Below are 26,383 nucleotides of genomic sequence, written 5' to 3' on the forward strand. Positions count from 1 at the left end.
TTTAAATTAAGATTTTTCAAAATTTGAACAGGAGCACAAAACGTGAAATGCGTCATATAATTCCAGCTGTGAAGTCGACGGCGTTTCGATCCCCTTCAGTCGGGATCGTCATCAGGACAGGGTTGTCAATGGAACCAGTGAGTGGTACCCAGGCCGGGAGGCGTGGGTAGCCGAAGTCCAAGCGGTCGCTAAAAGGTCGAAAACTGATCGTAGATTGTATCTGATCAGCAGGCGGGATATTTTCAGCGTCTGAGTGAAGTGAATCAGGGCTGTTGAAGGCAATTGGGGCTCTTCTGGGGGTGGCTGCAAGCAGTAAATGCTGGAGCTCCAGAAAGACCATTCCCCCTTGTCTCTTGGTGAATAATACTGCCTTTTATCAAAAAACTCAAATGACTCCTTGGTTTCTTCCTTTGTGTAATGCATATTGCATACATCATTGAAATTGTCTTTGCATGATACCTGTTGGGAATTGTTTTTGCTTACACGACACACCCATCCCAATCAGCATAGGTTAGTACTTTACATTATCAGGAGATATCCCTTTCAGCGCTGGATCATTTCTAAAATGTATGAATAGGGCTGGGATCCCCAATATTTTGCAAGCAATGAGAAACATTTGTGTGCCAGTCACAAGGATGAATGTCATCCAAAATACAGAGGAACATAATCACATAGATTGATGGTGAAATAATTGATGCATGATTTAGTATTGTAATGAGAATAATATCCATATCTAATTAACATTAGCAGTTATCTACCATAATGTAAATGTAGGTGTACTTATATAGCGCAACCTGTCACCCAAAGGGCATCCTGGCGCTTGCCTAGGGAACCCGTCCTGGTATTCCCCTGTGAGAGGACCCGGCAGGGTATCCACAAGGTGAAAGCCAGGCATCCCGCCACGAGGGGCCGTTGTGGAGATTAAGCAAGCTATTGCCCAGAGTCGCAGAGCGTGAACCCGTGAGTCGAGAAGGCACCGGAGCGAGAATTATCGAGACCGGGGAGTTTTTAGCCCAAGATCCGCCGAGGCGGGGAATTAAACCCTGGTGCAGGGCCGATCTTAGCTTCCTGGTCTGCCGCCTCTAACCCCTGAGCCACACTTCTCCACTATAATCTGTGTGACAATTTAGTCATACCCAGTGATGAGGTGCAATGTAGTGTACTGAGAGTGTTAACATTCTAATTTAAACACTATTTCACAACTGTCATGGATTCCAGTCAAGGATTTTTGGGATCATGTGAAATTGTGAATCTTAAATGATATTGGGCCACAAATCCTGCACCAAGTTGGATGGAGTTCTCTACAGGGGAGATAGCAGCGCTCCCCATACATTGTTGGGCCATTTGCTGTCATATAGTCAATTATGAATTACATTAGGACAATAACAATAGCATAAACTTTGTTGTATGGGAATACAAATCTACAAAAACGTTTGGGGACTCTACCCAAAACAGCATTTGGGTAGTGGCAAATTATGTAGTAAAAGGAAAAATATATATTGAAAGGCCATTATGCTAGCAACATTATTCAATACAAATAAGTTTAAAAGATCCATTTACATGAAAAGTTGAATATTATCCTCAAGGAAGTTTCTTGCAATTGTGTAATTATAAAAAAAAGACCACCTTACCCTGTTTAATGCCTTGTCACCATTGAGGCATACTGCAACTTTGGAATTATTGTGCAAATCAAATATATCTTCTAGGTATGAATGTTTCTATATGTCTGGATATGTATGTCATTATGCAAATCCAATATATCTATGTATGTTTGAATATCTAACCTTTCATTTACTAACTGGCTGTGATGCACTAGTGTAGAAACAATCTTTTGCATCCTTAATGTTAAAATGTGGATGAGACTCTCAAATTTACATTGAATATGAATGTGTGTCTATACCTCAAACACAAATAAAGCACGTATACAGATCTTGGAATTGGCACAAAAAGGGCCAAATCTGTTTTGTAGCACTTAATTATAAACTTGTTTCAATTCATCCATCTTTTATGCATACTTAAAGTAGGATATATGAACAACAGACCCACACCTATAACAAACTACTTTAGGTAATGGAAGTCCTACAGAACTTCTTTACTTAACTAATTAGACCTTTAATTTTGCAGCAATTTGAGAAAGTTAATTTTTTGTTCTTGTTCACACCTTAGCATTACGTGCACATAGTAAATTTATTCCAGGAACCAAACTCTGATATAACGTTTCAGGTTTAGGTAGAGTGAGCAATTGTCAAACCCAGGACTCTCCCATCATATACCAGAGTAGAACACTAGAACATGCAATACTTGCCTGTCAAAACACTACACACAGGAAACAGTACAGCTGTCCAAATTGAATATGCAGATTCTACAGAACCCCACTTAAGTTCAGCACCTGCAAACTGAAGAGGTAAATATTATGGATATGCATAAACCTTTCACAATTTTTAAGCTCAGTGACTCCGAATACAAACGATATCTGCCATTACTGTTTACAAGCCCCTTTTGTTTTAGAAGACAGGGTAGCCGAACAGTTTGAAGTCCAGGTAATATCTATTAACAAGGCCTTGCAGGTGATCGCTGGTCAGGTTTCTGAAATATGTCTTTGTGGCCTCATCATCAGTGTCTGTTGCATGTTCTATAATATGAGGGTAATAAAACTCTTTAGGAGCACCAATGTCCATAAGTACACGATTAGACTCTTGTTTCAGCTTCTCAAATTTTCCTATGATATCATAACGAATATTGCAGGGGTCACAGAGGAGCGACATTGGTCTCCAATGAATGTCGCTGTGCTTTGGATTCTCTTGAAAGATAAAGCGGACAAACTCAATGAAGGTCACAGGTCGTTTAGAGTCATTGGATTTTCTGAATTTTGATTTAATGAAGCCGGCAATCGACTTTATGTAGTATTGATCTGTCCGATTGCGAAGGAACTTATCACGATATGCGGAAACTAATCTCTCGAAGGGTTGCCGACTGAACATCACCTTGGTGTAATTGTTGAGCAGTTGCCTCTGCTTGCCAGGAGAGTACGAGCTCAGTTTTGTGTACAGTCTTGTTGAGTGCACGGCTTCCTGTGACAACTCTGAGAAATCCCTACTCAAATTCATCTTGAGGAGAAGAAGGATCCGTTTCCAACTGGTGCAGCCTACTTTAGGCACCTCACAGTATATAAATTTATGTGTGTGTTCCACATACAGCATCTTGGCAACACTTGGATCCAGAATGCCATTATGGCGGTAGAGTCTGAACTTTGTGCACGTATAATTTAAAATGGCTTTACGCTGCTGTTGCACATCATGCCAATTTTGTTCAAGGTCTGCAAGAGTTAAGTTTATAAGGAAAAAAAATAAAGAAATTAAACTCACTGTTATTAAATATCTGTTGACATTTGTAAACATCAAAACAGATGCCCCAGTAGAAAGAAGGTCTGATTTAGAGTTGGAATTGGAAAATCTTCCATCTTGTGGAGTGAGTGGTAAACTCTCTGTCGAATGATTATTTATCATTGGAGAATGCACTGGCAGAAGGATCCACCATACTGCAGTGGAGATGATTCCGCCAGAGGATTCACTACCCTGGTAAACCCTCCAAAACTGATGTACCACTTCCTCCACAAATCAGAGTTTTTCGCATTACTACTCATCTCAAATTCAGGACCAAAGTGGCTAATGCATATTCTGCCACAGCTAAAAAAGTACTAAATAAACATTCTTCAAGACAACCTAATGCAGCAGAGATACCTACACACATATTTAAAAAATGTCTTTCCATATGGGGAACATTCAAAATGTAGCTGTAGAGCACATAGTGGAATTACCTTTGACATCTATCAGAGAAAGGGATCAGGGGTTAGGGAGAAAAATATGTTAAAAAACAAAGGAGGGATCGAAAATGGAGAGACTGAAAGTAGACATTTAGAAATGGACCGTTTTAGCTCATATTTATTTACAGATTCTCTAAATACACTGGTCAGAACCCATAGAAGAAGAAAATGTGAAGCTAGAAGGTAGTGAAGCAGGATAAGGACTATTTTATGTTTGACCTTCAACACTACATTTCAAGTAATTGGGATGCCCGTCCTAGATATGTATTAATTTGGTTGACTCTTGACTTCAGAATGGTGCAAAAGGCTAGGCTGATTCTGCAGGAATTAAAATCAGTGATGTTCATGTTACGCACAGATGTGGGCAACAAGCTCAATACAGAACTATATTATGTTGCATGTTACAAGTAAATGTGTGAAGTAGCCACATTACCTGACTTGCAGAGTAAAGTAGATCCCGCTTTCTGCACATTGACAACTTGCTCTATTTCACTGTGATTGTTACATGACACACATCTCTCTGCTGCCACCAAATAACCCACTGAGGAATCTTATGAAAGTGCAGTCCAAATGTTACATGTGAAAATATGCAGCAAGTGTAATAATCTGGCATGCAATGCAATTCCATCTTTTTTATTCTTATAAGTTAATAGAAACCATCACAATAATATTAAATACAAAAATGTCATGAGGCATGCAAAACACAATGAATGAAATTGACACTGTATTTACTATTTAAAATTCATTTTAAGGTGCCAAGTGTTCTAAAAGCAATCGTAATTAGAATAAGTGAGGTGCCATTGTGCGTGCTGATTCTACTTTGCATTGATTATGCTGCTATGGCAGCCAAGGTTCCCGCTGTCTCTAGTAATGTTCGCTGGCCTTGTATTTATAGTAGTATCATTGTTCCCAGGCTGCCTAATGTATGGGTTACAAAGATTAACCTTCGGTTGTCAAGTGAGTAATGCCATACATACGTGATTATAAGTGATCACATTATACCCTATAAATTGTTGAAAGCTGTTGCAAGGTTTCGAAAGGCGTTCCTTTGACTAAAATACCACTATTGGGGCCATATTATCAAGGGCTGGTGATAACATTACCGCCGCTTTAGCGTCCGTTTTTGGGCAAAAAGGGGCGATAATTTTTTCACTTTATTAACAAGGACATTCTAGCGCGTGTTTCCCTGCCTTAGCGCCTGGTTTCCTATCGCTTCGCATCGCTAATGAGATGCAAAGTAGGCGTGCACCTTACAACTACATTATAAAATATCGCTAACGGTGCTGTATTTACAACGAAGCCCCGTCTGGTTTGCGCTGCTGATTTTTTTCACGCTAACTAGGCCTTAATTCCAGACCAAGGCATCCCTAACATGGAGGTAGATTGTGTGGCTAAGACCACAGGCCCTATAATCAAGGATATCGCAGTTTGCCATGGAACATCAGTGGACGCCAGGTTTGTTCCATGGAAAACGGCGATATCCCCGCTTTTGCTTGAATATTTATCGCCATAGCACTAAGCGTTGTTAATACAGCGCTTACATGGCGATAAGTTCCAGCGATAGGAAAATGCGCGCTAAGTGCGGTCAGCGATAATTATCGCTGCTGCTTGATAATTTGCCCCTTGGTTTTATGTTTGAGAGGTATTGTTTCTATGGTTGAACTGCCCAGGAGTCTCAGGAGTTGTGCTATATTCTAGGAAATCCAACAGGGTTGATTTGTTTCTCATGCAATGTCAAAAATCTCAGCAATTTGCAATTGATCTTGGGATCCCTAGGGGCTCTTAATTATTGCCATGCAGCACGGCCAAATCCCCTGTTCATTGAATGCAGATTTCAGTAATAGAGTTTGGGGCTGCTTTAAGGCCGGACAAAGGCAAATTAGGTGGATTTTGTCTTCCTTCGGTGCATCACAAAGTCTGCACGAACTTGAACCTTTGTATCTCCATACGGGTTGGTCAGCCGAAGATGGCAGACTCCGAATCTAAGGGCCAACAGCTTTCTTTTTAGATATGCTGGATATGTGGCACTGAGGTGTTCTGCTAGCTTTAAACTAATGTTTGGAACAGCAAATACGATCCTAAAATCACTGCTAGTAGTAACTTTTAAGTCGTATGTGAGGTTTTTAATGGATCAATTTCCTATTTCAGGGGTGGGAACATATAAGTCTACCCCGTTGGAGTTACTTTACACGTGCAAACGGTCAATAGCCAAAAGCAGTGAACTTATTCTAACGTCTAAGAGTAAATTTACTTGTAGTAAGTGTATACATCTAGATTTTCCTTTGTGGGTAGGCCCTTAAGAGAGAACTTGAGTCTCCAATGTTGGGGGTGTGTGGGTGTGTGCAAGCATGTGTGTATGTGTGCAAGCATGTGTGTGTGTGTGCGCGAATGTGTGTGAAAACCTACACATGACTACACACTCCTCTTGGTAGTTAATGATATAACTAATGCTTTACATTATGATTTAAATGAAGATGCCTTTGTACAAAAACAACTATTTATCTTTCTGAAAATGTTTATAAAATCCATCCATTATTGAACATTTCTTTTCAAATGACAAGTTGCAATCACATGGGGCTGTGGTCGTGAGGGGACGGAGCTGGTAAATAATACATTAATTACAGGAAAGGATGTCAGTAAGGTACAATATGTAGTCCCTACAAAGGCTATATGGAAATGGTGCCAAAGTTGCCAGTAGTTTGGCATGCTTTAGACCTAAAGAAAAGAAAACACTGTGAAATACCCCTTCATCATTAAAAAAAAATGTTGGGGACAGAACACAGGTGACACAAAAGGTTGATCTACAGACATCAGTGAAGTGAAGAACCGGAATGGGTATAACTAATAATGGATCTGAACAATTACTGAAATAAAATAAAATTCTTATCAGTGAAAATAAACTTACATCAAAATGCTAAATGTTTCACTGTGTTTGTGACCTCCTTTAAATAGTTATTGACTATTTTCATAAGCACAAAAATTGAGCATGTATGGGGCATTAAATATACTGGCAGATCAGGGCAGTGTTTAGAAACAGATATATTCCAATGTCAGAATCAAGAATTAAATAATTAATAATAAATTATTATTCATTACTATTATTAATTAATTAATTATTTAATTAAGAATTAGTTTCGGGAATTTCATATTTAACTAAGACTGGGTAAGACTAAGCCTGGAAAACCATTACACCCGACTCTTGCCGGCTCCTCCTGCCATGATGGAGAAACAGAACAGAGTGGAGAATTTATAACAAACTTCAGATATCTGCATCTATAGGGTTACTTCCTTGATGCAGACTGCACATTTTGTATAATTCACAAAGCTTTCCAAGAGAAAAGTAAGAAGATAACTACAAGAATAATAGAGTGGGGAGAACTAGAAAGGAACAGGATCAAATTAAAATGTAGATCGTGTGGTGTCATTCATCTGGAGATTAAATAATATGGCAGTAAATAGGTCAATTGGTACTATTGACTGAAAACAGATGTGTCTGTTACCCAACTCAATGATATTTATTTTATTCTCCATGAAGGATGAAAGATTGGACAGAGTAATGAGTGCTTGCATTGGACACTGTGACAACAGATCCACCCATATATATTAATGTGTGGCACTTGGAATGAGTGCAGAACCACAAACAAGGACCTTTAGCAGGTTTTACTACAAGTAAGGAGATATGTTCATGCTCACAGGTCCATGTAACTTTTTCTCTCAGGCAACAGTGTAGCATGCAGTTCTATTTTCTCTTTTCACTAAAGTTTAATCTTGGTGTCTCTGACCTCTTCTAGATACATAAGGGCTGGCCTGTGACCAGTACGTTAAGGTTCCAAGCTTCCCTTTCATCTTATACTTTGCTGTGTTTTGTTTTTTCTTTCTTGGATCCTCAGTACAAGTGGCAGTATTCCACCCAGAGGGAATTCCAAACCTGATGATTCCAGAGCCGCAAACTCTGGACCTGATATTGTGGGTCTGGAGACATGCGACCTGGTTTCACATGTGCAGAGGCTCACAAAGGCAGAGGCTGAGGTCAGGAGTTCAGGCCAGCCCCCATTTTCCATGGATTCACTTATAATCCCCCAATCAAGTCCCAGATCTACCTCACCCAAAAAGTCACAAGATCAGGTGCAAGAGCGCTCCCGACCACATGCAAGGGCCCCCAAGCAAGCCCACGCCTGCACGGGTGCAGCAACCTACACTTCCACAAGCAGCTCCAGCTCTTCCCTGAATCCCCTTCGCCTCCATCCATGCTCCTTAAAAAAGGACAGCACCGGCCCAACAGAGATGTCCATAGCTGTGTGCACCTCCTACCTACTACACCACAAGGTAAAGAACAGCCTAATGCTAATAGCAGTGGAAGTTTGGGTGCGTTCCCAATTTCTCCCTGTCCAGAGCACTTCATGTAGGAAACAGGCACTGCTACAGTGCTGCCCAGGACTCTTGTAGCCTCCCCTGTCCCTCGAAGACCCTGATGCCTACTGACCTCCTGGCCACATACTCTGCTTCTTATCAGAAGGTGTTAAATGACAGCAGATTTGCAGCATGAATTGGGGAAAACTGTATAGAAAAGGAACTGGTAATCTCAACTCTGTGTGGGTATTTCCTAGTCTGGGGTCAAAACTTGAACTGTTGTTGGGATACCAATTAGGTTCAAAGATTCTGCCCTCTCGCTATCCCCACACCAAATTCTGCCAAATGTGTAAAGAGGGGCCTTAGTTGAATTTATCTATTTTACTCCTGGTTACTGACTGTATGGTCAATATGTATTGTGTGTGTGTGTGTTCAAAGGTGTTTATTGAGTTTTTAAATGTGTTCTCCTTTGATTTCAGGTTCAGGGCCAAGTAAGGTGAACTTGGCTGATCTTGTCTCGGAAGGTTTTTGCCCCTAGACTTGTTGTACATCGAGGAAGAGGTGTATGTGTGAGAGAATGAATGAATGAAATGAGTTTTATCTTGCGCAAACTTTGCCCAATGGGCGTCAAGGCGCCTAATTCAAATAATACAGCTCGCAAATCAAATCAGCATTCTCTCATTGGTAGGCTTTGGTAAAGTACCACTTCTTAAGGGCCTTTTTGAACAGATCGATTGAGGGTAGGGTTTTGACCTCAATTGGGAGAGAGTTCCAGAGCTTAGGAGCGGCGACAGAAAAAGCTCTCGCTCCCCATCTGGCTAGCCTTGTGCGGGGCACTACCAGTTGAAATAACCCAGCAGATCGAAGAGATCTGGTAGGGATATAGCGGGTAAGCAGGGACCCAAGTGCATCGTCCGTGCCAGCCGCAAGAGCTCTGTATGTAAGACATAGAATCTTAAAAAAGACTCTATGCTGAACAGGGAGCCAATGTAGATCTCTCCTGGCAGTCGTGGCTGAAGATGCCAAAGAGAGAGAGAGAGAGAGAGAGAGAGAGAGCACTTGCATTACATCACATTAATTGTTGATTCTGCCTGACAATAACGGACTGTGGAGGTCTTTACACTCATGGACAAGAGAGAGGCAGTCAACAATTTGCGCTGGAAACAGACAGTCATGGTAGAGATCTATTAATGTGAGGAGTTCGACTCCCATAAGTACAGAAAAAATAGCCAAGTGTGGTAGTCCACAAGTAGCATTGTTTACCGCCTGAAATTGGTATAGGGCCAATGCAATCCCATGGAGCAGGAGAATAAAGACATAGAGGACCAGAAAGGCACAAGACAGGAAGTCCTGGGGTACATAAGGTTCCCAGGCAGGCACAAAAGAGGTGCATCCATAACAGGTGCTCTTTAAAGACTATTCAAGAACATCATAGATTTAAAATAAATGAGTGTTTTGGTTGGACAAAGCCCACTTATTTCTGTGTTGGTTAAACCCGGAACAAGATGAGACACTCTTATGGACAACTACTTGTTTGTAGAAGCCTGTGTAAATGACCAGAAGGAAATACTCAGATGCTATGCAAGTGAAGCATGTGACCAAGGAATTAAAGAGTTAATAAAATCAGGAGTGTAAAGAGTACGTGCACACAGATGAGATGCTGTTTATCATCTATCTAGAGAGTAATCCGATTCTATGTATTGGTTACAGGAAGTTAGAGTCCCTTGGCCACACACAAGGACAAACAAGGGCTCTAAACAAACAGGACAAACCTGGAAAACAGATCTGGAAGGTCTAAAACCACATGGCTGTGGCCAAATGTTGAACATGTGCAATGCCATTTATCACATTGTCATAAGATTCTGCAGTGCCTGGGAAATTAAAACTCTGCATGCAAAGGAAGTGGTAACAGACAGACTTTGCTTGCTGATCCCCCCAGAAGAAGCTGAGGATCAACCTTGTGTATGCTGTGTGTGTGTGTACTTGTGTGGCAATTGTATAGTGCAAACCTAGCCAAACGGCAGTGGAGCAAATGTCCTGGTTATAAGCAACCTTGATAAGTGTTCTATATTGTCCACACAAGAGAACGAGTGAACTGGGAGCACATGCTGTACTGACTTCCCAAGCACTGGGACAGAGAAGGATCAGCACGGGACTCAAAGTCCCAGGAGGCAGGAGGCAGCCCGCAGTAACCGCCCTCACCTGAGCCTGCTGGGGGCGATAAATTATCTCGCCGCGTCTTTGGCAGCAAGCACCGGGACAGAGAAGGATCAGCGTGGGACTCGAAGTCCCAGGAGGCAGCCCGCAGTATCCGGCCTCACCTGAGCCTGCAGGGGGCAGGGGGCCATAAATTACCTCGCCGATCCCGCTCCGCGGCAAGCGCGCGGGCACGCGCCGGGTGAAGCCCAGGCCAAGGGCGGGCCCATCTGAGCCCGTCTGAGACCGGATGAGGCCGGGCTGGGCCCCCTCTCTAACCCCCAACATACTTCAAGGTTAGTGTTATCAAGTGTCCTAGTGTTTAGCATTCTACTGTAATTCTGCTGGACTGAAAGCTCGATTAAATCTGTGACTAAATCCCAATATAAAAAAAATGAGTAAGCGTGATGGGAGGAGGGGAGAAGCTCCCAGTGGAGAAAGCATAACGGGGACTCTAGACCAATTTATAATTAGGGCAGCCTCAGTTCTTGAGAAAGAGATAATGCTAATGGAGCGCCGCCTGTCCCTTGACCCGTATTTGACGAAAAGATCATCTTTAGGCTTAATTGCTGCAGCTCTTTCCCCGGTTAATCATCAAGTAAATAAATCTATGTCCTTATCTATAAATGAGGATAGTATTTCGGGGTCCTCCTCACCAAGCCTACAAGGGAACCCGAATAAGCCATCAACAGCCACAATGACAGTGCCAAGTGTAACCCGTACGAACATCAGCTAGGTCTCTGGAAAAGAACAAAGTAACTACTAGCATAAAACCTCATCCCACAACTAAAAGGAAAAGAGGGGGTGGATCTCAGAGACCAGCTACAGCTAAAGCACCCAGGATCTGTAAAAAGGGAGGCCTCATACCAACCACTGTATCAACTGCTGTGTCAAGTACTATAGTACACAGGCAACAACTCTTCCGGATTTTGAGTTTGCAGCATTGGGTAATCATGGTTCGAACTCTAATGAAGATATGTGGAGAAGGCTAGAAAATCTTTTGTCAACTTTGTTATCACCTATAACATATAGATTGACTCGGATTGAAGACCATCTAGGCACTGTTGAAAACCAAGTGAAACTGAATTCTTCTGCACTTGAGGGCCTCGCCGCAGACCTTAAGTCCTTCTCAGGTACTCCGTTTACCCAACCAGCGAACTCTACGCAAGCCCAGGTTATAGTTAAACCCAAATGCTCAATCCGGGAAACTCAACATCTATCTGTATTGGAGTCTATTACAAGCTCAGCAACAGTAGGATATTTGCCGTATGAGTCTGCTCAGCCGATTATAGGCCCCGCTGCCGATGGCATTTTGGATATGAGACCAGCTCCAGCCAAGGCTCCTATTGGTGATTTTGGCCCCGATCTAGGCAATCTACTGTACCTGTAGATACTCACCGACAAGGAGATAGGGGGCATAATGTTGTGCACTCTGGGAGCCCGATCCTCAATCTACCTCCGGCAGCTGCACGTTGGTGGTTGTCCTAGCGAATGTGTCACGCTACCTACAAAGCAGACAGAATCTACCGAGCAGCTCATGTCTAAGGCTTTGCATTGGCTTACCGCCAACCTAAAGAATGCTGGGATTTGGGAGGGGGGCTTGAATAGGCACCTGATTATGGTTAGACGCACATCTTGGATTGGCCATTCATTGAAAGAAGGTGGTGGTGACTGTGTAATTGTAAATTTTAATTATGTTTACATGCCTAGGTTTTTACTGGATAACTTGGGAGGGGTGGACGGCAGACATAGGGCTAAGGTATTTTTTGTACCTCTAGGGTTTTTCTATAAATCTGGCCCTTATCCATTATCTGGCTGGAGTTTTTATGGGGAGGGTTGGCGCCTCCAGGCTCCACAAAGCCATATGACTAAATATCGTGAGGTCCCCTTGACCCACAGACATACTCCTCTTTCTGGCCTAGATCAGTGGGACTGACTTCCCCAGATACCCGCTGAATAAGATGAACTGCATGAAAGTCCTTCTACCTCAATATTAAGTTTGGAAAAGGGTTCCCAGAAATTTGTATCAGTGATTCCGGTGGGTTTGGAACTTATTCCATCTGAGGCTTCTCCATTGGGCATTACCCCCTCTACTTTCCTTGATTTCTTGGAATGTAGCCGGCCTCTTGACAAAGACTCTGTCTACCGATTGGTTAGGCTTAAGCAAATAAGGGGGTGCGGCAAGGATGTGTCCTTGCACCTACACTATTTTCCCTGTTTATTAATAAGGTAATTTCATATTATCTTGATTTTCCTACAGACGCGCCAACTCTTGTTGGTTCAAGGGTGCCTTTGTTAATGTTTGCAGACGATACGTTAATTTTATCCAAAATGCTATCTGGTCTGCAACGTGCCCTTGATAGATTTACAGAGTTTTGCAACGACCACGACCTTTTAGTAAATGTTGACAAAACCAAGTTCATGGTGTTGCATAAACATAAACATATTAAAAGCAGAGTTTTAATGAATGACGTGCTTCTGGAGCAGATGTATGCATTCACTTATTTAGGCGTGACTATGGGTAGGAGGATGAACTGGTCACCACAGCTAGATGTCTTAGTACTCAGGCACAATCAGTTAGCAGGAGCCCTACTTAAAAAATATAAACTTTCTAATACCAAACCGGTAGGCCCTGATATAGCGATTTATAATGGAAAGGTTAGAGCTTCCATTACATATGTCGCAGAATTATGGGGGTATGAAAATTTAACTCCCCTTGTATCTGCGCAAAATAAATTCCTGGGATCACTGACTTCTTTGCCCAATCTACCCCTACCAAGCCCTTATTGTTAGATTTAGGATGTGTATCCATTGATGAAGTGGCAGGGTTTAGACCCCTAGCCTATTGGAGGAGTATCTGGATTACACCAGAACTGGCACCATATGCCTGCGCCCTTAAGCATATCAGACAAACTGCTCAGCCTTTTAAAATCATATGGTTACAGAAGATCAAGAGCAACTTGACTGATATGGGGCTCCGACACTTGTGGGAAGACCCATCTGGGAATTCTTTTCCCAGTAAAAATGAATACAAAGAATTATACTGGGCTATGATTTCTAGGAAAACTCTGTCTTTAGCAGATAGTAGTTCGCTCACAGCTCTTTTTATGGAACATAAATTCACGTCGGAACCAGAGGATTACTGGAATCTAATTACTATCCCAGGTGATAAAAAACTCTATCTCCAATTCAGAGTAGGGAGTCTCCCCATAAGATCCTTTACTGCTAAATGGAACAAAACCTCAAACACTGTCTGCCCCTCATGTAATCTAAGGGAAGAAACATTAACACATGTACTTTTTGTATGCCCAGCATACAAGGGCCCTCGCCGTAGGTGGCTAAGGCCCGTGTGTTCTAACTTAAGTACTAGATCATGCCTAACAGCTCTCCGTATCTTGGTCTCAAACACTCGCCCAGACATAGTTATTGCTGTGGCGAAATTTTTATGTTGGTTCTGGGCCTTGAGACGGCAAACTCTTAAGGTCAGTTAGACCGTACTATGTAGTTAATGATTATTCCCTTATTAGGCTGGCTTCTGGGATGTACTTTTCCTTTTTTCGTAGCCTTAGTGTAGTATTAACCTGTTTTCTCCTTTTCAATGATTCTTTTTAAATGTTAGGAATATTCGATAATGATGATATAATCCAATGATATAATAAATGTGTTACCAGCCCAGCTTGGAGTCGTAACTTATCAATGCTTTTCACTGCGTACTGACCGGAGTTACAGTTGAAAAACATTTAAACATTCAATACCGAGTTTGTATTTGGACAGGACGCCCAAAGTCACCCCTTCCAAATATCAAATTGGTATCCAGTCACTATCACTTTGTGAATTGTCCATTGGAGAATCTATTTTTGTAGACGCAAACTCCACTCCACTGCAGAGTGTTTGCAACTGAAACAATTGACTGCACATCTGCCCCTATGTCCCTGTCTTTGTTTATCTTTTTGCTTCTCCTCAACACTAATAGTTTCCTTGTCCAGGGGCGGCCTTAGACATGTGCAAGCTGTGCACCTGCACAGGGCCACCAAATCCCAGGTGCTGCCACACCAGGCCTGAGGCACTTATAAATGGTGCGCGGGCCCCGGCCGGGGCCCCTGAGACTCTTAAGAAATGGTGCGGGCCCAGGCCGGGGCCCCTGAGGCTCTTAAGAAATGGTGCATAAGATGGTATATATATATATATATATATATATATATATATATATATATATATATATATATATATATATATACTAATATAATAAAGAGAGAGCCCAAACCTTTGAGGCGGGTAATCTCAGGAACCACAGCACCAATCACAACACCCAATATAGCATTGGAAAGGGCAGTTGCAGCAGAAGGACATAGGCTATGCAGACGCCCACCATATACATTTAAAAGGTAAAAGAACCGTGCCAGCAAAGTAGTCTCTTGTGGGCGTGTCTGTGTTGTGCTGTGGGCGTGCGCTGGGGCGTGTGGTACATTCCGCCCTTCATGCCATGTCTCATATCGTGTGCTGTGGGCGTGTGCTAGGGGCGTGGGTGTGTGCGGGGCGCGGGATTACGGAAAAAAATGAGCGTTATGCCCAATATTTCATTGTTTTCTCTTCCCAGGTTCTGTACATTCCAGCACCGGGTGTGCTTGCCCCGCGCTCCCAGTGACGTGCACCTGCTTTACTGTATGGAGGTCAGGCATGGCGCTATTCCCAAGGGCCGGAAGGAGCGCAAACAGGGGCCATTGTGCAGGAAATGTAATCTCGCCTTAACTTCCGGTGACGCCTGATGCGCACACTGGAGATTTTCCACTTCTGTTGCGCACAGGCCTCGGGCCACGCACTTCTGGACACAAGGCCCGCCTCCACGGAAATAGCAAGAAAGGGACTATCCCTCCCCCGGGAATATGTGATGATATTCCGCAAACCAACATCCCGCATACCATCACTGCGCAATTTTTATAACGCGGGACTATTACTCCGCAAAGATATCATTTCTAAAACTTTTACAACGCATATGAATTTATCACGCATGCCATTATAACGCAAATGCATGTGTGGTAAAGTCATATACATTTTAAAAGTAAATTATTAAAATATCAAATATATATTTGTATATATGTGTATTTATATATATACTAGCAGTCCGTCCCGGCGTTGTCCGGGTATGAATTGCTGCCGGCCAGTAGTATATTGTTTTGTAGGATTTCGTTTTGATAGCATTTCTTATCTGTGACAAGCCTGTGAAACGCTCCAATTCACAGTGCACTGCTGATGCACTTAAGAGTGCGCGTTCAGTAGTGTGTGAACTCGAGTTTCCCTACTTTATTTTTCCTTGCAATATTATGTAGCGCGGCCTCGACAACATGGCATGAGCACAAATTACATTACAGAAGAACACATTCATTTGTGGTAGGCACGGGGAGACAAAGCGATTTGCCTGGAATCACAGGATGTTGAGCTGATGCCGAGATTCGAACGTAGCTCCCCAGCTCTAAAGTTCGCAATTCTAGAACTTGTGGCGGGAGATGTGTCTAAAAGTGTATGTCGGTGCTGGCCATCAATGAGAGAGACCTGTGCATTTTTCAAATGGGTGGTGAAAAAAAATGAGTATGTTGCTGGAGATGTGGGCCGCCGTGCCACCAATGTACTTTCTAGTGGCAGTGCCCAGACTATGGAATTCCCGGCCAGCCTCTATCAAAGACAGCCCGTCCCTGATGCATTTCCGCAGAAAAATAAAGACCTGGCTGTTTGATCAAGAATAGTTAATGGCTTAGCCTTCGGGAATACATGCACAGTTTCTAGCGCCGAGATGCCTACGGGCAATTGTATGCGCTGTACAAATTACAAAATAAATAAATAAATAAATACTTACGGAGCGTTTCACAGACCTGTCACAGATAAGAAATGCTATCAAAACGAAAACCTACAAAACAATATACTAGTGTCCGGCAGCAATTCATGCCCGAACAACGTCAGGACGGGCTGCTAGTATATGTATATAGATATATAATGTTATCTATATATATAGATATAGATATGTGCATAATACATATAAAACTTAATGTATACAATTAATTGAAAGTATTTTAATGATGTTTAATAACAATTAATGTTACATTCATTTTTCAATTAATTAAGGTTAATGAAAAATTATTTTAAAATAAAACAATAGTTTAAATAATTACATTTATTTTAGCATTAGTTGCTATGAGTTTTAGTTTTATGGGAAGATGTTGCAGTATCAGTGGCCTGCCATTTAGGGTTCTGGGCTTATTCCAGCTCTGAGCTGAATTGCATTTACTTCTGTTTTGGGTCCTTTTGGCAGTAGTAACTATAGAATGCCAGTTTGTGAATAGCAATGGACTTACTTTTTTTTGGGTGGAGGATCTCTCTTTAAACTCCTCCCTAATCCTCCTTAAAGCCCTCCTTACTCCTTTCTTAATCCCTACTCTTTAGTAGTAGTGTTCTCCATTGTCCAACCACTGTCCTTTGTCTGACCGCTCTTACTTCTAAAACAAATCCTTACCTTTGCTGAGATCCACACATTTGGGGTGGGGATCACTAGCATAACGAAACTTGAGTGGCCCCCCTACAAACTACATTGAGACCCCCCCTCCGGACTCAGTCAGGAGCCGTCATGCTATTGTACTGTGCTAAAGGGGTCCCCTGCGGGGACCTTTTTTTACGCCACTGGTGGGGATCTTCATACTGAAAAGATAGGCAAGTCGGAGGCAGAGACCGCCACGTGTAGGTATGTAAGTAGTATTTTATTAGTATTAGCAGGTTTAGTAGTACTATTGTAGTTGTACAAAAACTACTATTGCAGTTTGTGAATAGGCTCCTCAGTTTCAGTGTTGCTTCATACCATGTGTTGGAGCAAGTATTTACACTTTCCTCTTATCTTTTATCAAATCACTACCTGTATACTGTTCATGGACTTGTCTACCTAAACATTTCAGTTTCATTTGTTGTATTCCACTTGTTTCTTCCATACATACATTTCGTTGACAGTTTCACCAAATTACAATATAATGTACAAGTACTGTACAATGAGCATAACTCATCCATTCTCATATCAACTTAATGTACACATATATTAATATATTACTCATTAATTTGCAGAGACTGCAATTAGACAAACACATTTTAAATAAATGTGCAAATGCAAACATCTGATGGAAACATCAGAGACTGATGACTGGTGCTTCAAAGTGTTTTGTACTCTTTTTACCAGAATGTCATTCTGTCTTACAAAAGGGGTTGCACGACCCATAACAAATTGCAAATTTGGGTGGACGTGAAAGGAGCGTCTCCTTATGATTTATTTGAGAGTTGTATTCAAATGTATCAATGTTTTGCCACCACAGCTGTGGCATCAAACTATTGATCATATACTGACATCGCAAACTGTGTATAATCTGATTTACACAGGGGTAATTTGGCCCAGTAAGAAAGGTTCCACTTTAGGAATCGAGTTGACTAGCATGTGGGGGATAAGTGGTCCACTGATTGCGTCCTCAACCTATTCACCAAACAAAAGGGAAATATTTTTTAAACAGAATCTGTCCCTTTAATGAACAGGGGATCCTTTTAAAATAAAACGTTTCAATTTGGGGAAAAAAATGCAAGTATTTTAGCCTGCTTACCCTTGCAGGCCACATATTCACATGGAATTCTAAATTGTAACCAACTTAACTAATCTTTATAGGCATCGTTTTGTGGCCACCTGAAAATGTAACATTTTTCGATGCAACCTATTAGTACATAGGTCTCATCACAAATTGCCTAAGCCTTCACAAACCTGTTGATGTGCTAATTGTACCTCCAGGTTTGGGAACGAGTCTTTGATTGGTGCTCCAGGGTCTGAAGTAGCAAAAGGTTTTAATGATTCTACTTCTCTGGGAAAATGCATTGATATTTAAGGGGCTTAGTAGCATACGTGTCAGTAAGGATATGATCTCAAGCATAAATGTGCGATATATATGAATTCTAGGCACTGGTTCACTTTATCGAAATGCATTTGTCATGCATGCCTTCCCCAAATTAATTTGTGGAAAAGGTAAACAGGTGTAACATACAATAATGCATATGCTTAATTAACATAGTTGTTCCAGGTAAGCAGTCTATGCCTTTACATCCAATAATCTACTTTAAAATCAATAGGCCAATTTGCCTATGTGTTTTGTAAGGAGAACCCCCATCTACCTTGTAAAATGTGGATCATAGGCTGTCCTCAGAAAGTAACCCAGCCAGTATACCAATACACTTGGAAAGATTATGATTTGTATAACAAGACACCCATTGCTTCCACCTTAAAGAAATTACTTACCTAAGATCTTTGGATGGCTGGGCTGCAGAGCAATGTAAAATGCAAGGACAAAACACAGTAGAGAAAGAAAAGTAATGAACATCTTCCTGTGTACTTTCTCCATCATGGTAGTAGCAGCATAGAAGAGTCAAGCGTAATAATTTTCAAGACAAATTACAAGGTTCTGCAAAGTGAAGAAAACCAGCCAAGTCAGCTTCAAGAATACATCAATTCATAATTTTAATTCCCAAACAAGAAATTCCAAAGAGAGCTCATAAGTAAATAAGCAATGAGTATCTTCTTGGGTTCTTTCTCTGTCATGGTAGTAGCAGCATAGAATAGTCCGGTGTAATGGTTTCCCAGACACATTTCAAGATTGTGCAAATTGAAGTAAACCAGTCAAGACAACTTGAGGATTACATAAATTCATAATTTCAATTTCCGAAATAGAATTTTCAAACAGAGCTAATAAGCACATACATCATTCATTCGAAGGGACCGATTCACAGAACTAACGTAAGACAAAATCCTAAACTTACTTCTTTTGGTATTCACAGAAGTTAGGATTTTGTCTTAAGTTTGTCTTAAGACAAACTTAAGACAGACACAAGACAGACTTAAGTTATTTCTGTCTTAAGTCTGTCTTAAGTTTGTCTTAAGACAAACTTAAGACAAAATCCTAACTTCTTGAATACCAAAAGTAATAAGTTTAGGATTTAGTCTTAAGTTAGTTCTGTGAATCGGTCCGAAGTATTTAAAACTAAGATTAATTATTGAAATTTAGGTTTAGATTGTCAGTGTTTGTAAATCTACAAATTTGGTTGGATGAACATGATTTAGTATTCAGTATTCAGTCCAAAAACATGCAGTGAAAATGAAATTATTTAGCTTATACATTTCCAACTCCATTCACAGAACCAGTGGGCATACACGTATGTATTATAATTGTTAATTCAATTGATGGAAAACATGCATTTGGGATATTACAGTACGGTAGATAAGATACAATGAATTAACTGAAAACAAAATGAAATAAAAAACAACAGTTTGATAATAGACAGAGCTAGGAACATAACAGTTATAAATGTATCCTGTTTTAAAGTATGTTTAATAAGGTGCACTCTACAAACATGCCTCTAATGTCAAAGCACATCGGATTTGAATCCCTGTAATGAAACATCCTAAACTACGTGATGTGCATCCTCTGCAGTGAATGAGGCGTTTTATGTGTGTAAAGCGGATAAGGCACTATTTTGGATAAAGGAGATAGTGTTGACCACCTTTATGAAGCTCAACATTTTTGTTTAATTTTTTATACTGATAGGAAATTAATATTGATTAATAAATAATGCGAGTATCTGGATATAACAACAGCATGTTGTATTAGACTCTATAATGCCACAATTTCTAAAGACCTTTGACATTATAACTAGGAAAGTATGTCTACGATGATATAAAACCAGATAGATTTGATTAAAATCTCCAAAGACAACAATAAACTCTTTATCCATCTGTAGCTATAAAAGACACCAACCTTCTAACTTTATCTACAGATATCGTCCTAGGAAATCCACTGGGCAAATTACTAATATATTTCAAAATTCCTCAAAGAAAGAACCAAAAAGCAGAACAGTATAAAAATGTTCATATTTCAGCTCTTCCTCACTTATTATTTCTCTTTTTGTTTTTTAAACACATTTGTACTACTCATCTGTAACAGGGATGGTTATTGCTAGCCACTGTATCTTCCATGAAATCCTTATTCTCCTAACACTCTTATGTGGAATACATGTTTTACTTCAAGACCAAAGTCTGCCATTATGTATGTCCTCTGCTCTTAGAAAGCCACTGCAGAAACAATGTTCACTGGGCTTGAAATAAAAACCTGACAGTGTTAGAAAATTTAGCCAGTCATCAGTAGTCATTATGACTCCCATCCTTCCTCCCAACATAAATATCATTGCTCATGAATATAAGTTGAAAATGTACTCCTATCAACACCAGCTTCACTCATAAATATTTCACCCATCTGACTAATGCTGACCTAAGGACATTTTAAAATATTTCAAAAGAAATCAACAGGCTATTTTCTCCATGTGGACGAATCTCAAACACTTTTAACTCTTACCTCTATTAATACCTCACCACACTTAATTCAGGATAAGTGTGAAAATTAGAAAACAATTAAAGAAGATATGGTTATCATAGCTTTCATTTCTCTAGTCAGCAGATTAATAATCCTATATCTGTTTTAATTCAACCGTCTGTAGCTAAAACCCTTTGTAAAAATCCACAAAAGGATATGTGACACATGTCCAATACACCACTTTGCCTAAATATTATAAGATCCTTGATACCTGTTTCTTTTACCAAGTTCCCCTGACTCCCTATGAAGTCCACTGGATTGCTGTAAAATATCTCTGTATACACTTGATTCCCTGATATCTTCAAAACAAGAAGATTCAGGTTCTCATGATGTTCTAGAAGATGGTCTTCCCCATCTGGTCGTACTAGAAACCTTGGACTCGCTGGCAGCAGAAAAGACTCCTCCATTGCCACTGGCATTATTCCTTAAAACCACACAGGAAACAACCAAAAGGGATTCACGAGACACCCTTTTTGTGTAAATGGAACAAGGACATTTGAAGCATCACAAATTTTATTCTGCATTTTAAAAACTCTCTGGTCTACTGTTTATGTACTTCCTGGTTGCCCCACGGTCGGGGCACTATCTTGTGAACTAGTAGCTCTAGTCTTCATCTGCCAATGTCATGTGTAGGTCTCTTCTTCACTATTTAGGGCAACATTTTCACCTATCTGCAAATCGACCAAGCTGAGCCGTGCCCTTTCAGCATTTGAGGTAAGTTGTCAACTTGAACTACGCGAATCTCCACTAAGTTCTTTTTATTTCTGTTGTCTTAACCATCCTCCTTATCCCATGCCCTGTTTTTTATGCCCAACTAAATAAAGCACTCTTTCACAGTATTTATCCAGCTTCTGTTCAAATTGTACATCATCTCTAGTATTTCGTCCATGGCTGTCTACACAGAAGAGATTATGTACTGTTTTTCCGGCCTCTGGGTAAATAGCAGAGATATTGTACTATTTGACCAGTTGCTGGGTAAGTATACACATCCATTAACATAAAACACAACATAATAAGTGGAAGGAACAGTACAGCAAAACCACATCTCCTGCTGCCACTCCCAATCTCTTCTCGAATTTAAAAACAAATTGGTAGCTGAAGCCATAACTCCACATGTAGAGGATTGCACACGCTGTTTATTCATCATCTATTCTCTTAAATCCAGACAGTAATGCTATGTATCTTTTGTCAATTAGAAAGCTGCCTCAGCTTACAACCCCTAAATGATTTATTTAACTCTCCCCCCAAAACACTGTCCATGCACCGCAAGATGGCAGTACCTGTGGCCCATACATACACAAGGTTGGCTTGGAGACATCCTACTTAGAACTTCTTGGGGTACAAGTCTTCTACGGTGGAAGCAGTCATCAGTGCTTGCAGAGTGTGGGCACAGCTTGGTGGAGACAAAACATACTACATGTCCCACAATGTACGGAACTCTCCCTAAACTTGCAAGGGTCTTTGCCATCTTTGAGTCATGAAGAATAAGCTGCTCGTGTTTCAGAGCGTTCTTTGCTCTGCAATTAATATCCTGCTGCTGACGGACCCTTATTACCAGAGACCAGAGTTGAAAGAACCATTGCCTGGAGTTAACAAAGACTTTCCGGATACAGAGAAGTATTCTATTCAAGTGAGACCAATAATGTAGTCTTGATGATTATATACTGTATCTACAGTCATTCTTCCAAAGATTATGAATTGTTATATTTACTAATCTTGTACAGAATGTATTTTCTTTATTTTTCCTGTATGTTATTATTGTATTAATATATTTGGGGATGTGATCGTTTATTGTCAGTCAACACCTTTTGATTCAAATATGCATATATTATGCTGCAATTTTACAACTGTATTCTAGTGAGATTTATTCAGAACGTAGACTGTATTTACCATTTTTTAAAAGATAGGTATTTATCTACATTGAAACATGTTTTACCACTCATATTATTTTTAGCACATGTGATAGAAATGTGATTTCTAATTCACATCCAGAAAGATACAGAGTTTCATCCAACTATAGAGATACAGAGATTTTGAGAAGGTATAGCCTATGTCATTATAGTAACAGTGACCTGGAGTCAAACTTTTGAAGTTCGAAAGTACTATTTCTTGTCTTTAGATATCAGTGCTTCTGCACTGCAAATTGAGCCCACCTGTAATATCAAGAAGGCATCCGTTCTTAATTTGTATAAAGATAAGTGCCAGGGTCCTCGTCAGGAGGCCATTTCAGCTTGCACCACCCCACTGCAACTGTCTGAATTACAGAAACAGCACAACTACTAACCATCTCTCTCCTACAACTGTAACAATTCTGACTAGTCCAGTCCCACAAACTTTAGGAATGGCTTTGTTGGCAGGTATTGTGCATATTAATGTATATTGAATTAATAAACAACTGTTGTTATGCTTGTGTCGAAATTAGATTCAGAAAAGGGGGTGGTGATGAACAGAGTGTCTGAATTAAGCAGACCACTCTTACCCAGTCCAAAGATCAGGGCTTGATCCATCACCGTTTTTTAGCTCACTGCACCATCCCAGCTCAGAACCTGGCTACATGCAAATTAGTCTGTCCCTGGCCCAGTGCATCATGGGAACAGGGCAGACCAGACTACCAAGCCAATTCTACACTGGAAAGGAGACAAGCTTCCGGGGACCGGTTTCTGGCATTTCAGCCGTCGTAGGCCCGGCTTGCTTGAATCCTGATGGTGCAGTGAGCAAGGGACTCATGTCTGAGTATACCCTGCCACACCTATAGTGGCCAAAAACGATTCAGAAAAGGGGGTGGTGATGAACAGAGTGGCTAACTTAAGCAGACCACTCTTACCCAGTCCAAAGATCAGGGCTTGATCCATCACCGTTTTTTAGCTCACTGCACCATCCCAGCTCAGAACCTGGCTACATGCAAATTAGTCTGTCCCTGGCCCAGTGCATCATGGGAACAGGGCAGACCAGACTACCAAGCCAATTCTTCACTGAAAAGGAGACAAGCTTCCGGGGACCCGTTTCTGGCATTTCCGCCGTCGTCGGCCCGGCTTGCTTGAATCCTGATGGTGCAGTGAGCAAGGGACTCATGCCTGAGTATACCCTGCCACACCTATAGTGGCCAAAAACTATTCAGAAAAGGGGGTGGTGATGAACAGAGTGTCTGAATTAAGCAGACCACTCTTACCCAGTCCAAAGATCAGGGCTTGATCCATCGCCGTTTTTTAGCTCACTGCACCATCCCAGCTCAGAACCTGGCTACATGCAAATTAGTCTGTCCCTGGCCCAGTGCATCATGGGAACAGGGCAGACCAGACTATCAAGCCAATTCTTCACTGGAAAGGAGACAAGCTTCCGGGGACCGGTTTCTGGCATTTCAGCCGTCGTCGGCCCGGCTTGCTTGAATCCTGATGGTGCAGTGAGCAAGGGACTCATTTCTGAGTATACCCTGCCACACCTATAGTGGCCAAAAACGATTCAGAAAAGGGGGTGGTGATGAACAGAGTGTCTGAATTAAGCAGAATTGGCTTGGTAGTTTGGTCTGCCCTGTTCCCATGATGCACTGGGCCAGGGACAGACTAATTTGCATGTAGCCAGGTTCTGAGCTGGGATGGAGCAGTGAGCTAAAAAACGGTGATGGATCAAGCCCTGATCTTTTGACTGGGTACGAGTGTTCTGTTTAATTCAGATACTCTGTCCATCACCACCCCCTTTCTGAATAGAAATTAGATAAACAGCACCACCATATGGCAGTCTGTCATAAGTGCCGATGTTGACAACTAAGTGCTGGTGCTGAGCACCAGAAACCACTGGCTCAAATTAAGCACTGGAGGGCATCTGCTCTCTCTCATGTCCCATTTCCCTTACCATGTGTCTATTGTTAACCAGCACCATATCCTATGTATGGTTGGCAGTGAGTTCTGGGAAGTGAGGAGATTCACATCACTCTTGTTGGATGAGGATTGCTGGGTTAGTGCAAACTTGATACAACATAGAACCTTTCCACTTTGAAACTAATAAACTCTACAAAGTGAAAGGTCCTGTATGGTGCAATGAAAAATGTATGCTTTATAATTTTTAATAGTCATGTGTTAATCCGTGTGTTATTGTGTGGTTGCATATGAAAAACAGAAGAGTAATCAGTAACTAATAGTATTTGTATGTTTAAAAATGCACATTCTAAATGTATGCCTAACTGTGAGTAAGCCTCAGCTGCTCAAAACCTTTTCACTGTTAAACGTAATGTTGATTTTGAAATGTGCTTTCACGTTTTCTTTCTCGTTGTAGGAGCAAGATAACAAGCTTAGTTAGAAGTGGAGTTTATTGTTTTCTTTTAGAGAACTTTAATTGACAGCTAGTTGTGATTTACTTCATGCATGTGGATGAGAAAGTGTCTCCTGTACCATGCAGTCCGAACTGATGATACAGCCAAAGTTGTGCATCTGTGTGCACTTTTGTTCGATTATGAAAAAAAGAGGGGTTTACCTGTTTCGAGGAGACTGCGAAACCTAATTGGGCCCAGCTCAGAGGAGTTGGTGGGAAGAAGTTCTGGATGAAACAAAGTATTTAACTGTGTGTCTCACAATAGTGAGGAGTGGATCTTGTCCTGACTTTGCCGAGGGAAGACCTTTCCCTAACTCTGCTGATCTATCCTACCTGAGATTTAATATCCCTGGTTCTTTAGTTAAACTCTTGAATGTTGATGCCTTCCTGTGCTCTGTACCTTTATTCAGTTCACTTTAGACTAACACCTTCTCTTTAGGTTTTCCTCTTTTTATCCTTAGATGATTTATTTAGTTTAGGGAAGTTACTTTATGGAACTGATAATTTCTCTCTTTTGCATCTTGTACCATGCAAAGAATTTATGGTACAGTTTACTGAAAATACGCTGTTGGATTGATTAAGTCTAATTAATTTTATGGTTATCTGACAAATTATTAACTGAATGAACAACACCTGTAACTTTGCTTAATTTGTTAATAAACGTTTCTGATTTGAAAACAATCCTCTTTGTCGTTCTTTTGAGACAAATGGGTTTCACTATATTTCAATGTTAGAGTTAGACTACACAGTTCGTTGATATCTAAAGGTTCATATTAACAGTTGCGCAATCTGGATGACTACACCAGAGCCTAAAGGTATAGAAATCTGTGATGTATTAATTGGTAGCAAAGAAGGCTGGTTTATCACTGAAGTATAGTGTGAGAAATTGGGTTGTTGGCTTAATTTAGCAACAATTTGCAAGGTATGTATGCAGCACACAAACAGTAATAAAATAAAACACAACACAAGAAAAATCCCACACCGAATTAGAAAAATGGAACAACTTTAATACATTATTTGACATCAAAATGACAAACATCCAATCATTAGTACCAAAGATATGCAGTTTCAAAGAGTTTGGTAAGTATAGCACCTAAAAGCACAAAGCGCCACTTGTGGTCATCAGGTCATGGTAGACTGACAGCGATAGAGGGCAGGCCAGATACAATGAACAGGTCCCACTGAATAGGTTACCTTCCAAAGTCTGATTCGAAAAGTTCCATTTGCAGTGAAGGAGGCTGTGAGAAGCAGGAAGATCATCTCTGATGGTCGTCAT

The 26,383-nt window shown here is 41.0% G+C and overlaps 1 protein-coding gene across 1 annotated transcript; it reads right to left on the reverse strand.

The window, feature by feature from the left end:
* Positions 1-2,504: 2,504 nt before the first annotated feature.
* On the reverse strand, positions 2,505-26,383 carry LOC147689726 (carbohydrate sulfotransferase 9-like). The gene is made up of 2 exons (XM_086939433.1): positions 26,302-26,383; positions 2,505-3,316 (listed from the first exon to the last, which is right to left on the reverse strand). The coding sequence occupies exons 1-2, from the start codon at positions 26,381-26,383 to the stop codon at positions 2,505-2,507; spliced, it is 894 nt and encodes a 297-aa protein (XP_086795559.1).

The sequence above is a fragment of the Lissotriton vulgaris genome, chromosome 9 (assembly GCF_964263255.1).
Source record: "Lissotriton vulgaris chromosome 9, aLisVul1.2, whole genome shotgun sequence".
In the NCBI taxonomy this organism is placed as follows: Eukaryota; Metazoa; Chordata; class Amphibia; order Caudata; family Salamandridae; genus Lissotriton; species Lissotriton vulgaris.